Source organism: Parasteatoda tepidariorum, chromosome 5, assembly GCF_043381705.1.
Source record: "Parasteatoda tepidariorum isolate YZ-2023 chromosome 5, CAS_Ptep_4.0, whole genome shotgun sequence".
Classification (NCBI taxonomy): domain Eukaryota; kingdom Metazoa; phylum Arthropoda; class Arachnida; order Araneae; family Theridiidae; genus Parasteatoda; species Parasteatoda tepidariorum.
The window spans coordinates 74,897,495-74,922,506 of record NC_092208.1 but is presented as its reverse complement, the minus strand read 5'-3'; the positions used below and the strand labels follow the sequence as shown (position 1 = coordinate 74,922,506).

The 25,012-nt window shown below is 30.3% G+C and overlaps 1 protein-coding gene across 1 annotated transcript in view; it reads left to right on the top strand.

Moving 5' to 3' along the window:
- Positions 1 to 25,012, top strand: part of LOC107438948 (rhomboid-related protein 2) — a 303,078-nt gene that overhangs the window by 183,306 nt on the left and 94,760 nt on the right. The window contains exons 4-5 of the mRNA XM_043042883.2: positions 8,331 to 8,354; positions 22,507 to 22,671. Of these exons, the coding sequence (XP_042898817.1) occupies positions 8,331 to 8,354; positions 22,507 to 22,671 (189 nt within the window). The remainder of the gene's footprint in view (positions 1 to 8,330; positions 8,355 to 22,506; positions 22,672 to 25,012) is intronic.

The following is a 25,012-nucleotide window of genomic DNA, read 5'->3' as shown; positions in this document are numbered from 1 at the left end:
TCGAAATTTTTGCTCTGTTACAATCGTACCCTGTTACAATTGACCCCACTCTCCCCTACTCATACAGTTTTAAACAAGAAATTCCAATGCATTGTTAAAAATATTTGATTTTTATATGAAACTGAAAATTCATAATTTTTTACATAATCAACATAGCAAGTGGGTCGTTACGATCTACCTTATAGCATTTTGAATTTTTTTTCTTCAAAAGTACACTGTAAAAAATTCTAAATCAAATTGCTGTAAAAAATATCAACACCTTGTGTACATCATCCGTAAGATTAATCTTATCGTAAAATCTACTTTAACTGTAAACTTTTGTACCGTATATTTTACAGTAATAATTATTTAACTAGAGTGATTTAGTGATTTTGCAATAAATATTACTGTAAAAAGTACGGTATATCAGACTTTTTGTTGCCTAAAAGTTCACTATAAAAATGAATTTTACGGTAGAAAGTACCGGCAACCTAGGTGCCGGTACAAAACTAAAGCTAAACTCAGTGACTCGACAGCCCATAGAGGGCCAAGGCCTTCTGTGCCCATCTCAGTTTTCTTGACCTTGGGTTCTGGGGTGCAGGAGCAGATGTTCTGGTTAGGTGGTCAGCCGAACGCGAAACCCCCAGTGTTTAGTTCCCAAGCATGTTTGGTACACTTTACCTTAATTTGTTCCGGAATTTTTTCTAGTGTAAGGCAAACAGCATGCTCCTTAGGAATTTTTTACCTGATGCTAAGAAAAACTTATTTTAACGTAGATTAAGCAAAATTATAGATATTTATCTAAAATCTAAAAAGAATAGAATGTACCTAAACCTAAAATACCTAACGCCTTTAATTTTACATATTTTGAAAATTACTGCGAAATATAATAAGTATCCTTCATCATTTTGTCTGTGAAAATAAAAAAAACGAATTAAAATCATATTTAGAATTTTTCTCCATTTGATTTTGTTCTGATGGAAAAATACTTCTTAAAAATTTCATAACTGATGTTAATATGAATTATCAAACTATCAGAAATGTCAAATAGACTTTTGAAGAAGTTTATTAAAGGTGAAAATGTATTTAATTGATTTACTAACAGATTTTTAATTCTTTAACTTGTAAATTGTCAATTTTAATGCATTAAAGGTTTTCGAAGCCTAATTTTAAAAAAACATATATTCAGTTGATACCGTGTTCCAAGAGAAGTAAGAGGAAGGTATTAATATTTGTCAGATTTAAAAATAAAAAACATTTAAAAAAGCATCAAACATCAGATTTTTTAAAAAAAAAGCTTAAAAAAGCATATTAAAAAAAAGCAATTTTTATTTTTATTTATTTATTTTGTTTATTTATTTATTTTTTTTTTCTAAAAAAGAAATCCCTAAATCGCGGATCTTAGGAATCGTTTTCTTACTCGCAATTTTTAACTTTTGTTATTCAGTAATATAAATTCATATTAAAACTTTTTTGCTCACAAATTATTTCACTTAAAATAATTTGTGCAAAACTTGAAAGCCTAATAGTTATGACAAGGCTTTTTTTTATTTTTATCGAGAACCTAAAATCCTTTTTTCCTGTTCTTTAATTTGAGATGTCAAAGCTTTTAAAAGTTAATGAGTGATATGCTGATTCTATGCATAAAAAAAATTCTTAGAACAATGTTAAGAATTAAGTTTACATATGACATTTCAGTTCACAACCGCTTTTCACAAAAGAAATCTCTTAACCAGTACTTTTATTACTAACACTTAAAGGAGTGGTGAAAGTAACTAAATAAATAACCGAAAAAATCAATAAAAGAAGAGAGAAAATGTTCTTTCTTCGATACTTTCTTCTTCATTTCATTCATAAAACGCATTCTAAGTTAAGAGTGTTGTCAAGTGGGATTGGAAAATCCTCTCAACCCCCTAACTCTTCAACGTTTGGCGAAAAAAGCTAATCGGGGGGGGGATACGGGAAAAGGTGCTAGGAAGTAATCATAATTCTGTCCTGTTCATTTCCTGGAGTTAAGAGACACATCTCACAGCCCTCACTTTTATTTGGACTGAAAGTTTTATTTGAGTTCTTTTTTTTTTCTTTCTGTAACTTAACCTGTTATGTGGCGTCAAAAATCGGATTTACAGATATTTGCCCGCCAAGTGAAATTCCTATAAAATGTGTCACTTAAAAAAAAAAATGTTTTTTCTTATTAGTGGGAAGGAGGGGGAAGGGAATAATATGCTTTCTGAGATATATTAAGAAAAATCTTGAATTTTTTATTTTTTATTTTCTCAAATATCTCGGTAATTATTATTGTTATTGAATATCTTGATGTTGTTTTTTTGTTTTTTGTTTTTAAATTGATTTTCGACTTAGACATTGGTTATAATCTGATAAATGATTTTAAAGAAATCATAATAAATTTTCTCAAGACGTGCTTTAATACTTAAGAAACTATTTTAAAGTCAATTATTATGGTTAAATTGTAGAATATACGTGAATTATTTCATTTCATTTTTTTTTCTAACCGACGTTGAACAACCGACCCAATTTTTGGATTTACAACTACTAATAACAAGCTTAAGCCCGTCCCGCCCCCGTAAGGGGGCATCCGGGGGCTCTCCGAAAGTTCGAAGTGAGCGTAACAGTTCAATTACATGAGCAAACATATTCAAAATTTTCATATTAGAGTTTTAACAAATAGGTAGAATATTGAATATGAAATCCAGAAAACAGTGCTTCTTAGAAATAAACTAAGTGCAAACAAACATTACAAAGAAAATAAACAGTAACAATCAGAAGAGATATTGATTTCGCATCTTCAGTAGGGGTGCAAAGTTAATAAAAGGAAACAATTTCACATGGAAAATATAGGATGTTTGTAACTCAGAATACAATTACGGCTGGCACAACAGTACTAAAGATATCAAATTCCAGAAATTTTTTTTAAACAAAAAAGACATATATATATATATATAAACTCTAGAAACACAAGTGATTAAAATTTTCAAAATGAGGAATCACATAGGGGCAGAGATTGACAAAGCATGAGACTAAAGCTCCAAAAAAACANAGTACTAAAGGTATCAAATTCCAGTAATTTTTTTTAAACAGAAAGGACATATATATACTATATATATAAACTCTAGGAACACAAGTGATTAAAATTTTCAAAATGAGGAATCATATAGGGGCAGAGATTGACAAAAGCACAAAACAAAAATAAAAAGCATTTTAAGAGAAAATTCAAGTAAAAATCAAACCATAACAGGTATATTAATAAGCCGTGATTTAAAGTGTATCTTTCCTAACAAGAGGCAGCAAAAGACCATCAGGATTCAGGGAGGTTTTTTTCACAACTACTAATGTTCAGCTCCGTAGCCTTGTAATTTTGAACTTAATCCAGAAGACAAGGAATTTCCTGGAACAAGTATTGGGAGAAATTTGCCTTCGGGGAGAACTTTTGGATGGAACTAACCTGCATTTGCGTGACATGGAGATGAAGACTACGAGAACCTCCCACGGTTACCTTGACGACAAGGGGACTCTAACCGTCTATCACTGAGGATATTTCACTTTAGCACAGTGATCGGTGCAAGCCAAAAGCGGGTTAACACATTCAGCCAACTTCCGCGTTAACGCATACAGGGTGTTCAGTTTAGTGCGCCTTTAATGTAATATTCAATAAGACAAAAAAGTGTACATATTTGTAGCTCTTAAATTAATAAAGCAAGGAACAAAGCAAATTAGGCATTGAAATTCGAAAACATAATTTTAAAAAAAGTGGGTGTAATTAGCATAAAACCTGTTTGATTGTAGGTTAAAACTTGTATGTGTTTATCAACTTCTCTGTATCTTCCAGCACTTAAACAGCTTTTGATTTTTCGTACACTCACCTTTCTCCACTAGGATTAACTGAATTTCAAGTTTGTTTTTATTTTTACCCTGGTAAATTAGTTTGCGACCCCCAATGGGCATACTGTTTGTCTTCATTTATTCATAAGGATTCTAAAAATATGCGTTAAGGGTCAGCCTGTCTTTATAGAAAAACCTGTTTGAAGAGTTTCATAAAGGCTTCAATTAAAATTTCTAAAATGAAGTATCTTTAGAATTTTATAGTAAGTTTTTTTCTTCTGTAAAGTGAAATTTTGTTCAAAATAAAAATTTCGAACAAAATTGGTTGAACTGTTCCAGTGGAATCAAATTTTTAAAAAGCCATGTATTTAAAATTCAATTTCACAGGAAATTCTCAGCCAATTTCGTTCAAGTTTCTGATTGAGCCATATAAAGTTACGTTCTTTAAAAATATGTAAAAATTTATGCAACTTGCAAAACTTTAAATATTTTCGCCTATTATTAAATAAAGATATAAATAACATTAAAAATTATTTTTTACGAATAATTACTTTTTAACGAATTTAATCTTTGTGAACAAAAATTTTTCAATTTGCTAAAAGTTAAATACAATAGGTACTAGGTATTTTTTTTTAAATAGAAAGGCAAAATATTTTTTTAATTTTCTACGAAATGCATTTCTTCGAACAAGTAACGATAGTTATTTCGTCACTTTGACGAAATATTTGCTCGGAGCATACACCAGAAAACGGTTTCATCAAAAACGAAAAAAGTTTTGTGAAATTTGAGTATCTATTTTTTTCAGTGAGCTTTATTTGTTCCACCTACAGTGGTACCACAAATCGCAACACCTACAGATAAATCTCTATTCCTCGTATTTAGCAATATATCTGGTTGTTGAGACTCATAAACCAGGAAGAATAATTAACGATTCATTACACATGCTTTATAAAACTAAGCATACAAATAATTATGACTTAAAATATAACAGCCCCTCACCTATGGATCAATTGATTCAAATCGAATGTTCAGCAATAGATTTGATTTCAATGTTTAGCTTAATTCACAAGCGCCGAGTGCGGCTATGCTGTTTCAAACACAAGTTTAACTTACTCATGTACTCAAGTCAACAAAACGATGATGTGATTGAAGTAAAAATAGAAAGTTGAAGAGAAATTGGAGAAAAAAATATGATGATCATTAGAGAACCTTTTGTTATCCAATTGGAAGCCTTATTACCCGTAAAAAACATTAATAATAATAGTAATTATTAATATGAAAATAATAATAGAAATTGGGGAAGAAAAGAAGGTCACTAAAGAACCTTATTTATCCAATTGAAAGCCTTATTATCTCTAGGAAATCTTATTAATAATAATAATAGAAACTGGGGGAAAAGATGAAGGTCACTAGAGATCCTTATTTATCCAATTGGAAGCATTATTACCAGTAGAAAACCTTAATAATAATAGTAGAAACTGGAAAAAAGGATGAAGTTTCCTAGATAACCTTATTCATCCAATTGAAAGCCTTATTATCACTAGGAAACATTATTAATCATAATAATAGAAATTGTCGAAAAAAAAGTTGAAGGTCACTAAAGAACCTTATTTATATAATTGGAGGACTTATTATTTCACTGAAACCTTGTTATAACCCGTAATTCTCTAACGAAGGCAAATTTTCTATGAACTATTTCATAATACTGTCATAAGAAAAACAGAAATTTCAAGTTAGATTTTAAATACATTCACATAATTTTTTAAAAGCAACAGTTATACTATAAAACTTTTATTATAGTTAACTGTATGTATATCTTTTTTTTTAACCAGTTCAATATATAAGACAATTTGTAATGAAAAAATGGATTTAGTAAACATCTTACTACTGGCATAATTTTTCGTTGACAAAAGTATGTGTTCTTAGATACTAAGATGAAAAAAAAAAACCAACTTGAGTGTAACGGAAAAATATAAATATCAAAATATATCTAAAACGTATCCGACTTGAACTTAGTCAAAATGTTTTCTAACACTAATCTTTGCTTGGATCTTAATTTTTTCAAATTAAAAGTACTAAGTAGATAGTAAGCATTAATTAATTTATATTATTATTAATTTTTAAAAAAACAAAAGAAAATTAAATGTAACAGTGCGTATAATAAGCGTAATAAATGAAAATAATACGTTTCTTTAACGTAAGCCTAAATGAAAATAATACCTTTCGCTATAGTTTTGTTAATCATTTGGCGCCATTTTGTTTAAATCGTTTTCGAACATTATTTTCTTCTTTAATATCACTTCCACAAATTGATTTGCTGGTTGCAATGACGATTACTTTATAGTTTGATATTGGAACTAAAACTTCCCAATAGCCGACACATTATTTGGCGACATTAGAAATGAATTCGATCACTTTCGTGCCTCTCCAATATACCTTGCACTTGAATCGCATTCACCGTCTGCTCATGGAATGATAGTTACGCCTCTCTAAACGTGAATTAAAGGGGAAACCTAGAAGTCCCATTCTCATTACTAAGACGAGATCTTCTAGTAAAGTGGAATACCAATTAAGACAGATAAATTCCATTTATTCCCGCTGAAACTGATATCGATGGACCTTATCTGGTATTTGCTTCGATTCCAGAATTTCCTTGGGAAGCTGCTTTGCTACAGAAGAGATTAGATCTGTTAAAATCTCATATGAATTTGCTAATTACTACGCTAGTTTATACTTTAAATTGTACTTTACATAAAAGATATTGTACTTACATACTTTGAATAGTTTATGCTTGAAATACGCTGGAACTTAAAACAATATGTGAGAAATTATAATCTTAGAATTACGGTAGCTGTTGAAAGCATAAATTACGGCAGCGTATTCATAAATGTCTCAAAAATTTTTAGTTTTTATTCGATCAAATTTATTTTTTTATTATTATTACAAATTTTGAAAAGAAAAAATACTATACGCAATTTATTGTATGGATGCCAATTAAGATATCCTATCGCCAAGGTTTTAGAACCCTTCGAACTTTTGTTTAAATCGTTTGCGACTAGCATTTGTAAAAATGTAACTTCCACAAATTGATTTAATAGTTAGAATGACGATTACTTTATAGTTAGGTACTGATACTAAAATTTTTCAAAATCCGACACATTATTTGGCAACATTAGAAATGAATTCGATCACTTTTGTGTCTCGCCAATGTACCTTTGCGCTTGAATGCCATTCACCATTTGCTTATGGAATGATAGTTATGCCTCTCTCTAAACGTGAATTAAAGGTTAAACCTAGAAGGCCCATTCTGATTACTAAGACGGGATCCTTCAGTAAAGTGGAATACCAATTAAGACAGATAAATTCCAGTTATTCCCGCTGAAACTGATGTCGAAAGATCTTATCTGGTATTTGCTTCGATTCCAGAATTTCCCTAGAAAGCTATTCTGCTGCAGAAGAGATTACATCTGCGAAAATCTCATATGAATTTGTTAATTACGCCAATTTACATTTTAAATTGTAAATAGCGAATGAAATATGCTGGTGTTATTAACTTGGAATAAATTAAATGTAAGAAATTGTAATCTTCGAATCACAGTAGGTGTTTTAAGTCAGCGTTAATATAAACTTCTATCAAATTATTCTTATTTACTTGTTCAAGTTAGCAATTTTTTGTTTTTTGTTAATATTGCTATTATTATGATTATTAAATAATTTAAGCAAAGGATTTATATAATGTTTATCAAGTCTATATTGTATTCCGTTAACAATTCTCCAAACTTAAACCTTCGGATTCTTCTTCAAAGATGAAGTAAAAAAACACACAAATTTAGAGCACAGATTTATATTTATCAAAAGTGATTGATTTTTTGATTTTTTTTTTTTTTTTGATTTTTTCAATTTTATAGAAAGTTAAAATTAAAAAAATCAAAATATGCTTGATTTCCATGCGAAAATAAAGGAAGTAAAAAATTGTTATTAAAAATATTTCAAGTTTGATTCAGCAATCAAACAAATTGCGATGTTTTTAATTCCTCCTTTCTAAATAATTATTTGCCTAATTTCGATAATGTTTTTGTTTTTCCTTCCTTATATATTTTCCGTCGAGTTAAAATGAAGGCAGTTTATCCATTTAATTTTGGAGATCACTGAAAAAAAAATTTACTTTTAATTCTATAAATTTTGTACTGAATTCGAAAAGCAACTTTAATCTTCGAATATGGGATATTTTAATTAAGTTTCCACTTAAGATCTTAAGATAATTATAAGTAGTGCAAGATTTAATTTATTATTCATAAGTACTGCATCGAAATTTAGAACAATATACTAAATTGAATACTTATTCAAAACAGACTATTTTTGACGAAAAATATCACAGTTAATCATTGTATTTTATCTAAAGCTATTTTAAAAAAAATATTCTAGAGAAAAAGGTTTTTTAACATGCATTTAAATAGTTTGAAGATCATTTTGAACCTTAACTTATTTTAATTTCTTATTTTTCTTTACAGAAATGGCGGCAACTGTTCGATAAGGTAAGTTAATATTATCTTTTTTAGTGAATATTTTTAAACTTTATTTTTGGTATTTAATTATTACAAATAATTAACCTATTTCTCTAATACATATATTTTCACAAAATAAACACTATCGGCTTTATTATGCAAATGTTCCACTCAGCGATTTCCGAGTAAATTAAAGGAAATCTATTAAACAAAGTCCATTAAAGAAAAATGAAAAGATACAAGAATACACTTGCGTTCTACTTTTTTTTTCCCGAAGATTTTTTTCTCCCCAACCTTTAAAATTTATTGCGACGTTTAAAACAGATGGCGCAGTTAACTAAGAGAAACTATTAAATGAGACTTTTAAACTAACCACCACTTGCAAAAACAACGCATCACAGTTTACGGGAAAATAAGTAAACTAACAAAATTTATGCTGAACAGGTCTGAAATGTAGTAAAAAGCAGTGTTTCACAGTCTTTCTATTTTGAAGCGCCATCTGTTGATTAAGTTTGTGCCTAATTTTGAAATGTGTTGAGAATAATTTTTCCTCAAATTGCATTGTCTTCTTTCGTTTTTTTTTTTTTTTTTTTTTTTTTTTTTTTTTTTTTTTTAACTATTAATTTTTTTTCTTTCAAATCAACAGTCATTTTTGCTGCACTTGGTACTCGTATGTATCGTTGATTCACTATATGTAATATTTAATTATTAACAAACCCTTTAGCATGTATATTTGTGAATAAATTAATTTTTTAATTAAATATCTCATTTATATTTATAATCACCATCAAAAAAAAGCATCGAATGAATTATTCGCTGATAAATTAAAAATGAACTTAATATATAAGTAAAATTAAATACCGATAAAATTAAAAAATTTTGCTTTATAGTGGCTTTCTGTCTCGTAGATCAAATTTGGAGTGGAATCATTGTGGACTTTTTCATTAATATTAATATTTTTGTTCTCAGTTTCATATTTTGAGAGGGCTAATCTGTCAATCTCGCAAACAGCGGATCGAATCTCATCACCTACGTCACAATATTTCTTTCATTCTTTTAACACGTTAGGAGTTTCCAGTGTCCTACACTCCTCAATTGATGACCATGGACTATTGGAATACGAAACTCTCACTCACGCATATATGGCAACACCACAGAGCTACCTACCACAAAAATAGCTTAGTATTTCTCATCACTCATGATGCATGGCACCACTAGATAAACAAATTCAGCCACTTTCCATGGTTTGCTTAACAAAAAAACTCATTCACAGCTTAATTTCAAAAGTGCATTACTTAACAAAAAGCTTAACATAACCTAACTCCAAAGTTCAGTTAAATTTCACTTTTACTGTATTAAAATCACGCGGTTTGTAAAAAGTTGCAAAAACTTAGGTTTGAATTCACGATTTTTTAACCGTACCAGTTGAGAATGTTTTCAAACCCGTAAGCTAAAAAAATGTTTCTGACTGTAAGATTTACGATTAATTAGATAGACAGACTGCTGCCGGTTGTTTTACCGCAATTTGGGAAGGAAAATTCTGAAACTCTAGAATACTTTTGGGCGACCGATAACGTAGAATAAATAGCCAGTCAAATCACCAAATCGGCCATTTTTAATACCATTTATTCCAACTGTTATGGTCGGCTGAAAGTCAATTCCTACAGCCACCTGTCGAAAACTGATGGCATTAGTAATAGTACTTTATTTACGTAGCAGTAAAACTGATTATGGGCTATTGACGACTGTCTGGGAAATATCCCTGAGGATGATCCGAAGACATGCCGTCACAATTTCGATGCTCAGCTGAAGGGATGCTTCAACCCACTTTAATTATCACTCACCAGTTCTAAGAGGTGATGCTTTAACAGCCCGACGACGCAGTTCTCGCAGTCTCGGTCCTTTCACATGCTGATCAAAGTGGTCACCCACGCACTCACTGACCGCTACTAGTGATGCTTCACGTCGGTGATCTTCTTTGAGTCTTGCCTTACCATTAGAGAACAGTTTGACCAAAAATTGGTGGAAAGTCTCCCTTGATGTTTGCGGGCTGTCATCGATTCAAAAGAAGAATATCATGAAGGCGCTATACCATGGGATATATTTTCTTTCAATTACATATGTATGGGGAAAAATGACTTCGGATAAATCTAGAGTAAACCAAGAAGTTTCAAATGCAGAAAAAAATCAGGTGAGCCGGGGTTCGATCCCGGCGAGGCTGGTCGATACGAATTCCGCATCTGGCTTGCACTGACCACAGTGCTGACGTGAAATATCCTCAGTGGTAGACGGATCATGGGTTAGAGTCCCCTTGCCGTCAGGCTAACCTTGGGAGGTTCTCCTGGTCTTCCTCTCCATGTAACGCCAATGCGAGTTAGTTCCATCAAAAAGTCTTCCACGAAGGCAAATATCACCCAATACTCGATCCAGGAGTTCCCTTGTCTTCTGGATTTTGTTCAAAATTACAAGACTACGGAGTTGAACATTAGTAGTCGTAAACCCAAAAATTGGGTCGGGTGTTCAATGACGGTTATAAAATAAAGTTATAAAATACTGAAAAAGTAATTTCAAAATGCAAACAAATCATGGCATGGATTACTCAGTGAAGTAATTCTGCCTTAATTTGTTTGCTTTTTGATATTTTTCAAACTTTAAATTTTGAAATTGCAATAGTGGTGAAACAAAGTTTGCCGTTACAAATTTTTCCCTTGATATAGTGTCCTCTTAATAGATGCCTCGGGTTCGTAGCCCTGGATGTTAGCCAAATAGTGTATGTATGCAATATATAATTAGTTTAAACAACATTATAATGTGAATAAAAAAAGGTAAATAATCAATAAATCAGTGCTGAGAAACACTACGAAATCATACTCTAAACTAAAAAACACATAGCGACACAATTAAAAAGCTTGATGGAAGAACTAGGTAAGTATCTTCTCTAGGGGAATTAATGAATCAGAGAAAATAACATAAAGTGGTTGCATTAATGTAGGTATGTTTAATGTAACAGAACTGTTTTTGCCTTTACTTTAATCTTAACATAACTAATCCACATTAGTTTTTAGTATGCTTGCATGTTTTTTATTCCAAATTAGGAAGTGGTAAATAAAATAAGGCAACGAATTAATAGTCCCGTCTTGCAATAAAATATTTCGGACAGAACTTTTTTTTTTCGCTCTGAAAATGCCACTTACCTGGTTCTTCTACTAAGTTTCTTAATTAATAAAAAAATTTAATTAATGTAAAAGTAATTTAAATTTTTTAATTTAATATGATTTGTTACCCTTTATCGGTGGCTTTACGTTATTAAAGTAAGCGAAATTCCTTTTTTTTTTAGTTTATCCCTTTAAGAATAAAAATAAAATGTAATTAGCATCGCTGATGCTAATGCTCGCGGCCAACTCATGATAGTCCAAATTTACCACTATCAAGTAATTTTCTCTGGTTAGTATTGCAGCAATTTTAATAATCATTATTAAAAAAAAAATATTTACGATGTTTTTTTTCGTTAATTTAGAAAGAAAAAAAAACCTCTCAGTGTAGCATATGTAGAGAAATACGAAGTTTTTCTTCTCATTAAAAGCAACATTCTGTTTTGTTTTATGTCAAAGTAACGCGAAAACTTAATTTTGATATTTCTTTTATAACAAGACTGATTACGTCTTTGAATACTGTCTAAAATTACATGCAACTCTATCTAATATTTTTAATTAAATACTTAATTTCGAGTATCGTCAGTTTTTTTTATTGCTTTATTTTTTTTTCTTCTTAATTTTTATCCAACTAAGGAAGAAAAAAAACATCTTATCGTTTCCTTGTCAGCCTTGTGATTTGCCTAACAAGTCTTATTACTAAGACTGCTTTAATTAATTTTCTCTCTTTCGTGCAGCAAGAAATTCAACGATATAAATCAAATTGCTCCTTGAATTCCTTTGGATAGATGATTGAAATCACTACAAGGAAAAAAATATAGAAAAACGCATTTCATCTAACATTTAAAAAAGAAAAAAAAGATAGAATGAACATGTTTAGTGAAATGTTCAATTTAAGAGCGTATAGGGACTTAGCCTATAAAAAAGTNAATTCATATGAATGTACACAACAAATATAATATTCCTTTTTTATTTAATAATTGTACAAAGTATTGTTAATTATAAATTTAATTAATATCAACTTTTACATACTTGTTATTATTATTTATTTTATTTTGGACTCAACCAAGAATTAATTCCATAAAATTCATGTTTAATAGTAATTGTTTAAAAATCATAATGTTAATGGGAAAATCATTCACCTTCTTTATTTTTTATTACTAACTTCATGATTTTCGATGGCTGATGCAAGGGATGCAGGATTAAGTTGCATCTCATTATCAGGAGAACACTTTAAGTTGAGTAGCATATTGTTCATCTAAACTAAGGGAATATATAGAATTGCATATTTGTATGAGAAAGAACAAAATATCCGTCTACCACTGAGGATATTTTATGCCAGCACTGTGGTCGGTGCAAGTCGGATGCGGAATTTGTATCGGCCAGCCATCGCTGGGATCGAACCCCGGTTCACCTCGTTGGAAGGCGAGCGCTCTATCCCCTGAGCCATCGTGGCTCTGTTGAATACCTTTGAGGTGACTTATAACGTAGAATAAATAGCCAGTCAAATCACCAAATCGACCATCTTTAATACCAGCATTTACTCCAACTGGTCGGCTAAAGGTCAATTCCTATAGCCACCTGCCGAAAACTGGTGGCATTAGTAGTAGGACTTTACTTACGTCGCAGTAAGGCTGACAATAGGCTAGTGATGACTGTCTAGGAAATAAATATCTCTGAGGATGATCCGATGAGGATGATGGTCACAATTTCGATTCTCAGCTGAAGGGATGGTTCTCTCCACTTTGGTAGCCCGACGATGCAGGACCGATACCTCGCTATCTCGGTCCTTTCACGTGCTGATCAAAGTGGTCATCCACACTCTCGCTGACGTCTACTAGTGATGCTTCACTTTGGTGACCCTCCTTGAGCCGTGTCTTACCATTAGAGCACAGTTTGACCAAAAATTGGTGGAAAGACTCACCAAATGTTTGCGGGCTGTCATCGATTCAAAAGAAGAGCATCATGAAGGCGCTATACCATATCTTCTTTCACTTACATTAAGTATAGAAAAAAAATCACTTCGGGTAAATCTAGAGTGAACCAAAAAGTTTGAAAAGCAGAAAAAATAATTTAAAAATTTAAAATTTCAAACAAATTATGGCATTGGGAAAATAAGTTTGTCATAATTTGTTTGCATTTTGATATTTTGAAAACTTCAAATTTTGAGATGGCAATGGTGGTGAAACAGAATTTGCCATTACAAATTTTTCCCGTTGTATAGTGTCCTCTTAATAGATGCCTCGGTTTCGTAAAGCTGGGTGTTAGCCAAATAGTGTATATAATTAGTTTAACTAACATTATAATGTTTATTAACTAGCTGAATACCCGTTCTTCGCACGAGGTGAATAAAAAAAGGTAAATAATCTATAATTCAGTGCTGAGAAATATTACGAGAATATTATAAACTGAGAAATATTATAAACTGAGAGACATAAAGACTGATGGAAGAACTAGGTAAGTGTCTTTTTAAGAGGAGTTAATGAATCAGAGAAAATAACATAAAGTTGCTATATTAATGTAGGTATGTTTAATGAAACAGAACTGTTTTTGACTTCACTTTAATCTTAATATAACTAATCCACATTAGTTTTTAGTATGCTTGTATGTTTCTTATTCCAAATTAGGAAGTGGTAAATAAAATAAGGCAACGAATTAATAGTCCCGTCTTGTAATAAAATACTTCGGATAGGACTTTTTTTTTCGCTCTGAAAATGCCCCTTACCTGGTTCTTCTACTAAGCTTTTTTTAATTAATATAGCGAAAGTAATATAATTTTTTTTTATTGTTATTTGTTACCCTTTACGGTGGCTTTACGTTATTAAAGTAAGCGAAATTCTTTTTTGATGCTAATGCTCGCGGACCAACTCGTGATAGTCAAAATTTACCACTATCAAGTAATTTTCTCCAGTACATATCCCTTTCGAGGGGCCGTAAAACACTTATTTCCAAAGTATTGGCATTAAAACTGCTTAGTATTGGAGCAGTTTTAATAATCACCATTAAAAAAAAATATTTACGATGTTTTTATTCGTTAATTTAGAAAGAAAAAAAACCTCTCAGTGTAACATATGTAAAGAAATGCGAAATTTTTCTTCTCATTAAAAACAACCTTCTATTTTGTTTTATGTCAAAGTAACGCGAAAACTTAATTTTGATATTTCTTTTATAACAAGACTGATTACGTCTTTGAATACTGTCTAAAATTACATGCAACTCTATCTAATATTTTTAATTAAATACTTAATTTCGAGTATCGTCGGTTTTTTTTATTGCTTTATTTTTTTCTTCTTAATTTTTATCCAACTAAGGAAGAAAAAAAAACATCATATCGTTTCCTTGTCAGCCTTATGATTTGCCTAACAAGTCTTATTACTTAGACTGCTTTAATTAATTTTCTCTCTTTCGTGCTGTAAGAAATTCAACGATATAAATCAAATTGCTCCTTGAATTCCTTTGGATAGATGATTGAAATCACTACAAGGAAAAAAATATATAAAAAAAAGCATTTCATCTAACATTTAAAATTAAAAAAAAGAAAGGACGAACATGTATAGTGAAATGTTCAATTTAAGAGCGTATAGGGACTTAGCTTATTAAAAAAGTGGTTTTAGTTAATTTTAAAGCCTAATAATAATAATAATTATGATAAGAATAATAAAGATAATAGTAGCTAATAGATAATAATAGGCTTAGTAGCTTTAATAAAGTGACTTTAGTTAGTTTTTAGGCCTAGTGATAATAATAATAACAATGATAATAATAGCAGCTTATAAAAAATTATTTTAATAAATTTTTAGGCATATAATAGAAATAGCATATATATAACGATATAATAATTGGCTTAAATAGCTTATGAAAAGGGATTTTTTGCTTAATAATAATAATAATAGTGATAATAATAATTATTATAATAGTAAGTTATAGATAATAGTAATATAATGATAGGCTTAGTATCTTATAAAAAAATTGATTTTAATTAATTTTAGGCCTAACAATTATAATAATGCTGATAATATTATAAATAATAAATTATTAAAAATGCAAATAATATATTTTTTGAAATTATTGAGTAATTAAATTTCTTAAAATGAGCTTTTAGCTCAAGCAAGCTTGTACATCGTGCCACTAACCGTTTTTAATGAAAATAACACATAATTGTTGATTGGGCCATAGTTTCTGAAGTTGGATTAAATTGAAACAAACAACCGAAACATTAAATTACGAATTTAAGCGAAATATTCTCTATTTAGGATAGTTCTTAATATTCTGTTTGAGTGACTTTGATTCATGCCATGCTCTACGGTACTACGACAAATCATCAAATTTTACCAGATTTACTGAATTTTATCACACAATATAAAACCATATTTTATATTTAATTTTACCACATTTATCACCAAAGCACTCTTAGGTAAAAATTACCGACCTATTAGTATTTCCATAGAGCCAAAAACCCGATAAATTTAAACACATTTCGGTAGTTTTGGCCATCTTTTTTTTCTCAGTGAAGTTTTCATCAATAAAACCTCAACAAAGTCAAGTTTATCCCAATGCTTGATCCAGATGTCCACTTGTCTTCCGAGTCACGTTTTTAATTACAAAGCTACCGAGTTAAATATTGATTAAATCGGTTGTTCAACACAGCGGGGATGAAATTAAATAAAACGAGGGTACATATCAACATATTTTACTTCGAGAACCCGGTACAAATTCTTAGATTACTGACCGCTTTCATCTATAACTTTATGAACCAACTGATATGTTTTAAGAGAAATAGCTTATGACGCTAATTCTTTACCTAGACCATTGTAGCTATAGCCTCTTCTGACTAGAGCGTTAACATAAATTTTGTGGTATATAGATCATGGGTTAAGCGTCACATTGTCAGGCTCTCTGCAGTGGGTTATTATTATGACTTCCCTTCCATTTAACCCACGATAATGTTCGTTGAAAATTCGAATGCTCGCTGTTACTTATCTGAATCTTAAGTTGCACTGAACATAAAATTAAACGACTCAAGAAACAGAATAGACTGTACTGCCCCATATTCTGTAATCTTTGGCATTATTGTAAAATGAAAAATTAGAAAAAAATGGCTTAGTTAAAAGTCATAAAAAAAAGAAGAAAACGAAATTTAAAAGTACTAAGAGGCTTTGCACGCCAACCCCCGTAACTGATTCTTATTCATTACTGTTAATTTCTTTTTAAACGTCAATATTTTCTACTAAAGAGCGAAACTTTTTGGTTTAAAAAAAATATTTCAGCTTTTAGGTAAGATCCTTTTGTTAATTATAACGACAATTACCTGGATTTGAAAAATAATCTGAAATTGAAAGAAAAAAAGTTAAGCCTAAGGAACACAGAATGTGTGGCTCAGTAAGAAGAAACAAATGAGAAGTAATTTTGCTCATTGACGAAATTTAAATAACTAAAGTCGAGAATGGTTCGTATCGCTCGTAATAAATTTTTTTATTTTTTTTTTTATTTTTCAAAATGTCACTAAAAATGTTGAGATTTATATCTGACAACACGCTATCTCGCTCTTCTATCAATCACTCACTCACTCTCTCTCTCACAAACTCTTTTTCTCTCTCTCACTCTCTTATACTCTTGATTGACACCTACTCGAGCTCAAGTTTATAAAATAACGATATAAAGGTCTAATGAGGAAGGGGGAGGGGGGAAATGTCTACAACAATGGATAAATAGTCTATATTTAAAGTTAAAATGGTCTTATTAAAATTATAATACACTATAATGCAATGACAAATTCAGCCAATAAATTTCATCTCTGTAGTTGCATTTCAACGGAGAGTAGCTCGACTAAAATGATTTTTTTCTTTTTTTACTATAAGTTTAACAGATAATAATTCTCAAAGTAACAATGCAATCTTAATTTTTTTTCTTATTCCATCAAACTCCTTGTACACTTTTTCTGCTCACCTTCATAATTTCAAGTTTCTAAGTCTTATGAATTTTGAACAATAAAAGCAAAATTGTAACGTAAAGCAAAAAGAGTGAGAAAAAAATGCGCAAAACAAATGCTCTTAAAATTTCAAGAACTTTCACGTAAATCAGAACTTTGAAGAAAAAAACTCTAGGTTAATTTCATAAATTAGCGTGGCCCTCTCAGCATGCCAAATTTCAACTCTCATTCCTGCTGCCTGTAGAGCTGCCCGTATGGTATTTTTTCCAACAAGTTTCGAGAAAATTGATAATTTTCGAACAAATTATCGAATGTCAATTTTTTTTAAATTCCATCGTAATCTCTGTATATTTTCTAAATACTTTAATCATTTTAATTGTTAATGTCGTATAATTTTTATACAGCTAAATAAAATTTAACGTTAAAAATCTCTAGGCTATGTTTATAAATAAACCTGGCCCTCTCAACATGTCAAATTTCAGCTCTCATTCCTGCTGCCTGTAGAGCTGCCCGTATGGTATTTTTTCCCACAAGTTTCGATCAAGTTAATAATTCTCAAGCAAATTATTAATATTAATTTCGTGATTCCATCGTTATCTTTGTACATTTTTCTACACACCTTAATAATTTGAATTATTAGCATCATATAGTTTCTGTCAGGGCTAAAGAGAATACAAGGGCTAGTTCACTCCGCTCTTAGAGCTGAAGCTACGATTTCCCTCCTCATGACGTCACTGTGTCTACAGATCTCGGAGATCGCAAGCAAAGATATGATAACTTTGCATCTTTCTCTTGTAAAAATAAGTTAGACTTTTTCTGGTTATTAGCCTTCAAACTTTACGTAATTAACACATTATTTCCGTTCATAAACATAGTTCAAAAAAAACTTTCTTGGTTATTATATTAAAAAAATACCATTTTAAACTTATAAAAATGTTTTGCTAGTTGGTGAAAATGACACGATAAATACTTTATTTTAAAAAGTTCAGTTTTAACTTTAACTATTAAGAAAAATGAAGGCATATATCGACACTTTTTTTATCTACATATTCTTTTATNGCTAAAAACTCCCAAACTACGCAACAGAATTAAACAAATAAGGTGTCGTTTTAAAGGTATTGTTATGTAGATGTGCAATAAGGTCTTAAATTATGAAAATTTCCTTTAATTAATTAATAAAATTAATAATTTAGTTTCAACCAATGAGAATTCAGCAAATCATTTTTCGGGTGGTTCGCATAAGCATTGTTTCCGTAAGCATCGTTTGATTTAAAGCATTTCTGAATTAATAGATTGATAAACAAAAATAAGAGTGGATAAAAAAAAACGGAACTGAATTTCTTAAAAAAAGAATTCAATATCTTTAGTTCCTTTGATAAATTTTTAGTTTCATGATAAATTTTTTGTTTCGTTACAATAGAATGGCAATGGCATCGTGCGAATATTCAAACCAAAACAAACGTGCGAATATTCAAACCAAAACAAACTTTCTACAAACAATTATTTTGATTTGAGATTTAAAACGATATCTTAGTTATTTAGTTCTATTTTTATTTATTTAGTGCCTGCTGCCTAAATAAAATGCCTGCTATCAGGCGTCGAAATATCTCTGGCAGACGTCAGAGAAATGAATGGCGGAATTCTAAACGGGAAAGCATTTCTTATTGAGATATATTCTCTGCTACAGCTCCAAATTTCTCAGCTACATGAAGAAAAGATAATCAAATTGTGAAGGGGGCAGAGAAGTGTATAAATTTCATTAAGTAATTGATCTCAATATCTGGCATTTTTATTTTAAAATTTAAATTTGTTAAAATGTTTTTATAAGAGGAACTGCGAAGCAGTTCTGGGGGTTGGCGAGCAGGGGGCGGAGCCCCCTAGTAATGATTAATTGTATTAAGTATTATCTGACATATGCTATTGCTCGATGCAAATCATGATATTTAAAATTTACCACGTTAAACAAGCTACTTTCTCCTGTACTTACATCTTCTAAAGGCTTTTAAAAACTTATTTTCTCGGTATCTGTCATGAAAATGCAAATTATTAATTCAGCTTTAATAGGCACCAAATTTACTGTTCAAATACATAGAGCATATATAATGGTACTTATTAAAACTGTCCCAATTACCGTAGTGCCAGTAGTACTTATTGCCTAAGAATATATCTACGTTTAGGTGTCAATTATAGTATATTATATTTCATAACCGTTGTTGAATAGCCGACCCAATTTTTTGAGTTTAGGGCTACCAATTCTCAACTCCGTAGTCTTGTAATTTTGAACCCAATCCGGAAGATAAGGGAACTCTTGGATCAAGTATTGGGATAAACTTATCTTTTTGGAGAACTTTTTGATGGAAATAACACTCATTTGCGTTACATGAAGAGGAAAACCACGAAAACCTCTCACAGTTAGACTGATGGCAAGGGGACTCTAACCCATGATCTGTATCCCATTGAGGATATTTTACGTCAGCACTGTGGTCGATGTGAGCCGGGTGCAGAATTCTTCTCCAAAAGCCATCGCCGGGATTTGAACCTGCTTCACCTCATTGCGAGGCACCGCGGCTCTCATTAATAATATGATGACTTTCTACGGTTCCCCCTAACGAATAAGTAGGTTACATCCATTAATCGAAACTCCATTAATTTTGCTTTTTAGATTATAACCTATTTCTTTTAATTTTTTTTATTGCAGTTAGCACAAATTACCGAAATTAACTAAGCCTCATTGACGCCAATAACAGTTTGACCATTTTTACGCTTTCTGACACCAATTAGCACCATTTCTCCAATGATTTTGCTTTTTAGTTGATAACTTATTATTTTACTTCAATTAGCGACAGTCGTCAAAATAAATTGCCTTTGGCGTATATAATATTGGCCTTTTTTTTCCGTCTCTCCTCAAAGAATTAACACAATTCTCTATTAATTTTGCTTTTCAGTATAATCTTTTTTTTATTATTTCGATTTCCTTTTGATTTCGAAATATTTAGTTTCATAGTAACGCGTCTTAAAAGCGAGACTTTACCCAAAATAAACACGTGGTTTCAAAAAACTGTAGAAATGCTAGAGAGATTTCGCACATTTACTTTAAATTCCGTACGCTTCCCAGATTAATACAAGATTTAATCGATTTTTTTTTCTGACCCTGCGTATCTTTACGTTTCGTTGACTTTAACAAATCTGTGAGCAAGCTCTTCATATCTATTGAATATTATAGTTATTCTGTTTAAGCCCACCTTCGAATTTACAACATGGGCAGGTTACAGATTGATTAAGAAGAACGCCAACTGTAAATGATTGTGGAGGATTCGTTATTACAAAATGTTAGAAAGAATATAGTGATTTTACAACAATGGGATACGTGTAAGTGACGTAGTGTGGGTATCTCGATTTGATTGGTTCTTGAAACGTGGCATTTGTTTACAGTAGCAACCGTTTGTTCCATTTTATTTCGAGTAAGCCGAACACGTAAAGTATCAATCTTCTTTAGTGACACATTCTATAATTCTTTGCGAGAGATTTCAATACTTTCACCATATATTTTTTTGTACTTAGCACAAAGACAGGCACTAAGCCATGTAGAACATAGACAAATAATTATGCACCGAAGTTGCCACGAAACAAAATTATTTCACGGTAACAATAAAATACATAAACAAATATTAAATCAAAGTTAAGTAAAAGACCTAGATGAAAAAGATTTATATTTCAACAAATTCGATGTACGATACGACGGCGTATTTAATTGACTTCACATTAACTAACACAGAGATGCCAACTGCTCCGGACACAACAAAATAATTTTTAAAAAACGGTAAATATCTACAAATTTTTTTTTATTTTATTTTATGACCGCCGTTGAACAGTCGACCCAATTTTTGGGTTAACGACTACAAATGCTCAACGCCGTAGCCTTGTAATTTTGAANTTGCTTGCTTTTTAAAAGGTATAGCATGACGTAAGTACTATAAAGTGATGAATTATATAAGCCCACGAATTATTTAGAAATAGTGGTGGATGAAAATCTACTAAATTGAATTTATTAAACCAAGAATCACAATTGATAAACCACCACTTTAAAATGTATATTTGCTGTCCGGAGCAAGTTGGCATCTCTGCTAACATTCTGACTTATATGGAGAAACTTTGCTCAACCTCAACACGCCATTTTGCTTATAAGCAATCAGCTGGCGCTTATGTCATAGGTCACATGTGTGAGTATCTGTAATCTTCTTCTTGAAGTGCAAGTACCCAATTGGTTGTTTTAATAAATAAAAATAAAAAAGAAAGAAGTAGTGATTTTAGTTTAAAAATTATGGTTGTCTAATTGCCAGGCTTTCTCACTGCACGCGATCGCAAATACTTACACAATCAGTTCTACTTACATGTTATTTTTAAGCATTAGCTGGCACACGTAGGGCAATCGGATGCAGTTAGAAGTAAGGCTCCTATACTATCAGAGCTGACCTATCAAGCAATATTGGAGCAAACAAGTTCGCAAGTTAACATTATGTTAGTATTAGTTATGTTATTACAGAGATACCAACTGCGCCGGACACGCCAAAATAATTTAAAAAACTGTAAATAACTACAAAGTAAATTTTGCAAATAGTTGACAATATTTGCAAGCTTTTAAAAATGTAAAGCATGTAATAAGTACTATAAAGTGGTGAATTATATAAGCCTACGCATTGTTTAGAAATAGTGGTGGATTAAAATCTACTAAATCGAACTTATTAAACCAAGAATTACAATTAATAAACTACCACTTGAAAATATTTATTCGCTGTGCTTATGTTAGCTCTTTGCTCCAACAATAAATGATAAGTCGGCCTGTCTAATTCAGGGGCTCTAGTTAGAAGGAATCGAAATCGAATCCCTTAAAAATCGAAGCTATCTTTTTAATTTCTGCGATACGAATTACGAATGTCTTTTTCATTTCTGTGATGATTGTCTACCAACATGTACAACACGTTGTTGGTGATTTTTTGACAAAAGCATCTTACGGTGCGTGCCCCCTGGTTCTATCTCAAATGTTGAAAAGCTGTAAAAGTTTTATAATCTAAGGTACAGTTAATGATTTTTTTTCTTCCAGTTTGACAACGAAGGTTTTGGTGAAATTCCGTGGGATGATTTTCTTGTGGCTCTGGAGAGTCCAGACTTCCAAGAATGCATTGAGCCATCGAAGAGGGAAGTCCTGGCTTCCAAGGCCAGAGAAAACAAGACCTACGCCATCACATTCGATGACTTCGTTGCAGTGGTCAGTACTCTCTTTTTCTTAACTGCACTCCTCTATTTGTCTTGTCACTATCAATATTTAATCATTATCACGTTTTATATGAGCTTCCTAATTGCGTATGATAGTGAAATTGAATCGATTTATTATGCATTGCGTTCATTAAAATCAGTAGTCGGAAAAAAAATCAGATCTAGTGTGTATAATATTTTTGAAGGCCCCTTTAGGTATTTACGAAAAAATATTATATTAGTATCATCATAGATTGATTGAAATTTTTTGTAAAGTGAGAAAAAAATGGGTGGAGTAATAAAATTCCAATGAAGCCTAAATCGGACAGGATACCATGTCAGGTCCCTAGCACCGACATTTAAGCATATTGAACTTGAAGCTGTTTAACTTCAAGCAAATTTATAAGAGATAAGATAACTCTTTTTCCCGCCTTGCGATCAGTTCTGTTGAGAATGACTTTTCTGTGTTTTAAGACAGTAGAAACCAAAAAAATATTATTTAAAAATTTCCATTTCAAATTTTTATCAAATTTCAAAATTAAGATAACTTAACAAGCAAAAGGTATTAAATTATTTTGCATCTAAAAAAGGACAAAGTCAGAGGAAATATAATAATAAATTAATAATATAATAACAGATGGTTTAGAATCGGTGAGTGCATCAATTAACACAGTAATAATATAATATTAATAACAAATAATTTTGGGACAAACGAGGCAATCCCCCGACATCGAGTATAAGGGGTTCCCAAAATATAAAAACAAGAATAAAGAAAATTATTAAAAAAATTTACTTTAATTTTTTGTTTTACATACACTTTTCTAAATTTGATTAGAAAAATGTTCATTTTCTTCCATTTTTAAAAGGATAGAAACAAGCATCTAAAAGAATAATGTGTAGATTAAAAAAGAGGGTAATCAGACTTGTTTATTTATAAAATTTCAATTTCTGAAAAAAATACTATTTTTATACATTTTTTGGTTTAAAAAAAATATTTTATTTCATTTTAAAAAGTGTATCAGATTTCCAGGGATTAAGGGAGCCCCAATTTCTGTGCTTGCCCCGAGCCCCAGAGGGTCTGACAAAAGTATCAGTAATCTTAGCCATTCATATTTAATATTTTTTGTAAGACGGAAAATATAGTTGATAATAATTTAGATCTTGTTCTATCAGCACAGCTATACGAAATTTTTCAATTTTTTTCTCTACTTTTCACTTTAAGTTCCACTGCTGACATGATTTACTTTTTTGCACAACTGCAGCAGAGTTATCGACAAAATCGCACACATATTCAATAATTGAAAATTTAAAAAAATAACATGATTTAAAATTTTTTTGAAAATTTTGCTTGTAAAATTAATTTTCACAAAAATCTTTTAATTTCAAAACAAATACTTTGGATTGTCTTTGTGCTGCCATCTCTTAGTAAAATACTTGTTCCTTTTTTTTTATTTATTTGAAAATTTAAATTCTTTACTCTAATTTTAAAAAATAAAAATATTGTTTTAAATTTATATAAATACTTTTAAACAACCTCAAATATATCTCACTTTATGATAACTATAAGAAAAATCTATAAATCAACATAATTTTTTTAAAATAATTTTGCTGAACTATTTTAAAAGTAAGGTTGCTGCTGCTGCCATCTCCTGGCGTAACTTTTCATTTCTATTTCATATTTAAACTCAAGGGTAATTGTTTTATATAAAAATAATAATTTTCATTTATTTAATAATGTTATAACTTTAAAATCACATTATAGGTTTTGTAATATTTCACTTTATGTAACATTTATATCAATATTTTAATTTCATCTTTAATAATTAATTAAAATAAAGGATAAACATAAGGATAAAAATAAAGGATAATTAAAATAAAGGATAAACAAAAACTGTAAAAAAAGACTTTCATAGATTAATTTTATTTTCTATATTGGTTCTTCATATACTAGTCAAATTTGAAATTTTTTACTGCGAAATAGATTTAAGTTAGGTTTTTTTTTTTCTCTTATGTAGCTTTTGAAAACCAGCTTTCTCTATACCATTTTTTTTTTAAATCTATATAATTAATATAAAAAATTTTAAGTCCATTAACTTCAAGCCAATTATATTATATATTGTCTTAAACTACTATAGGCAAAAATCTACTTCAATAACATTTAAAGTAAATTTTAAATCTTACTTTAAAATTATAGAAGTGTACATTTGTCTTATGAGTTTTAGTTCTGTTATTAAATTTTTTCGTATTATTTTTGCTAAAATCTTCAACAATTTTCCCCAGTCACTTAGTGAATTAATAAAAAGAATATCTAATTCATATTAATTTAAATTAAAGTATGCTTTTCAAACAATAAG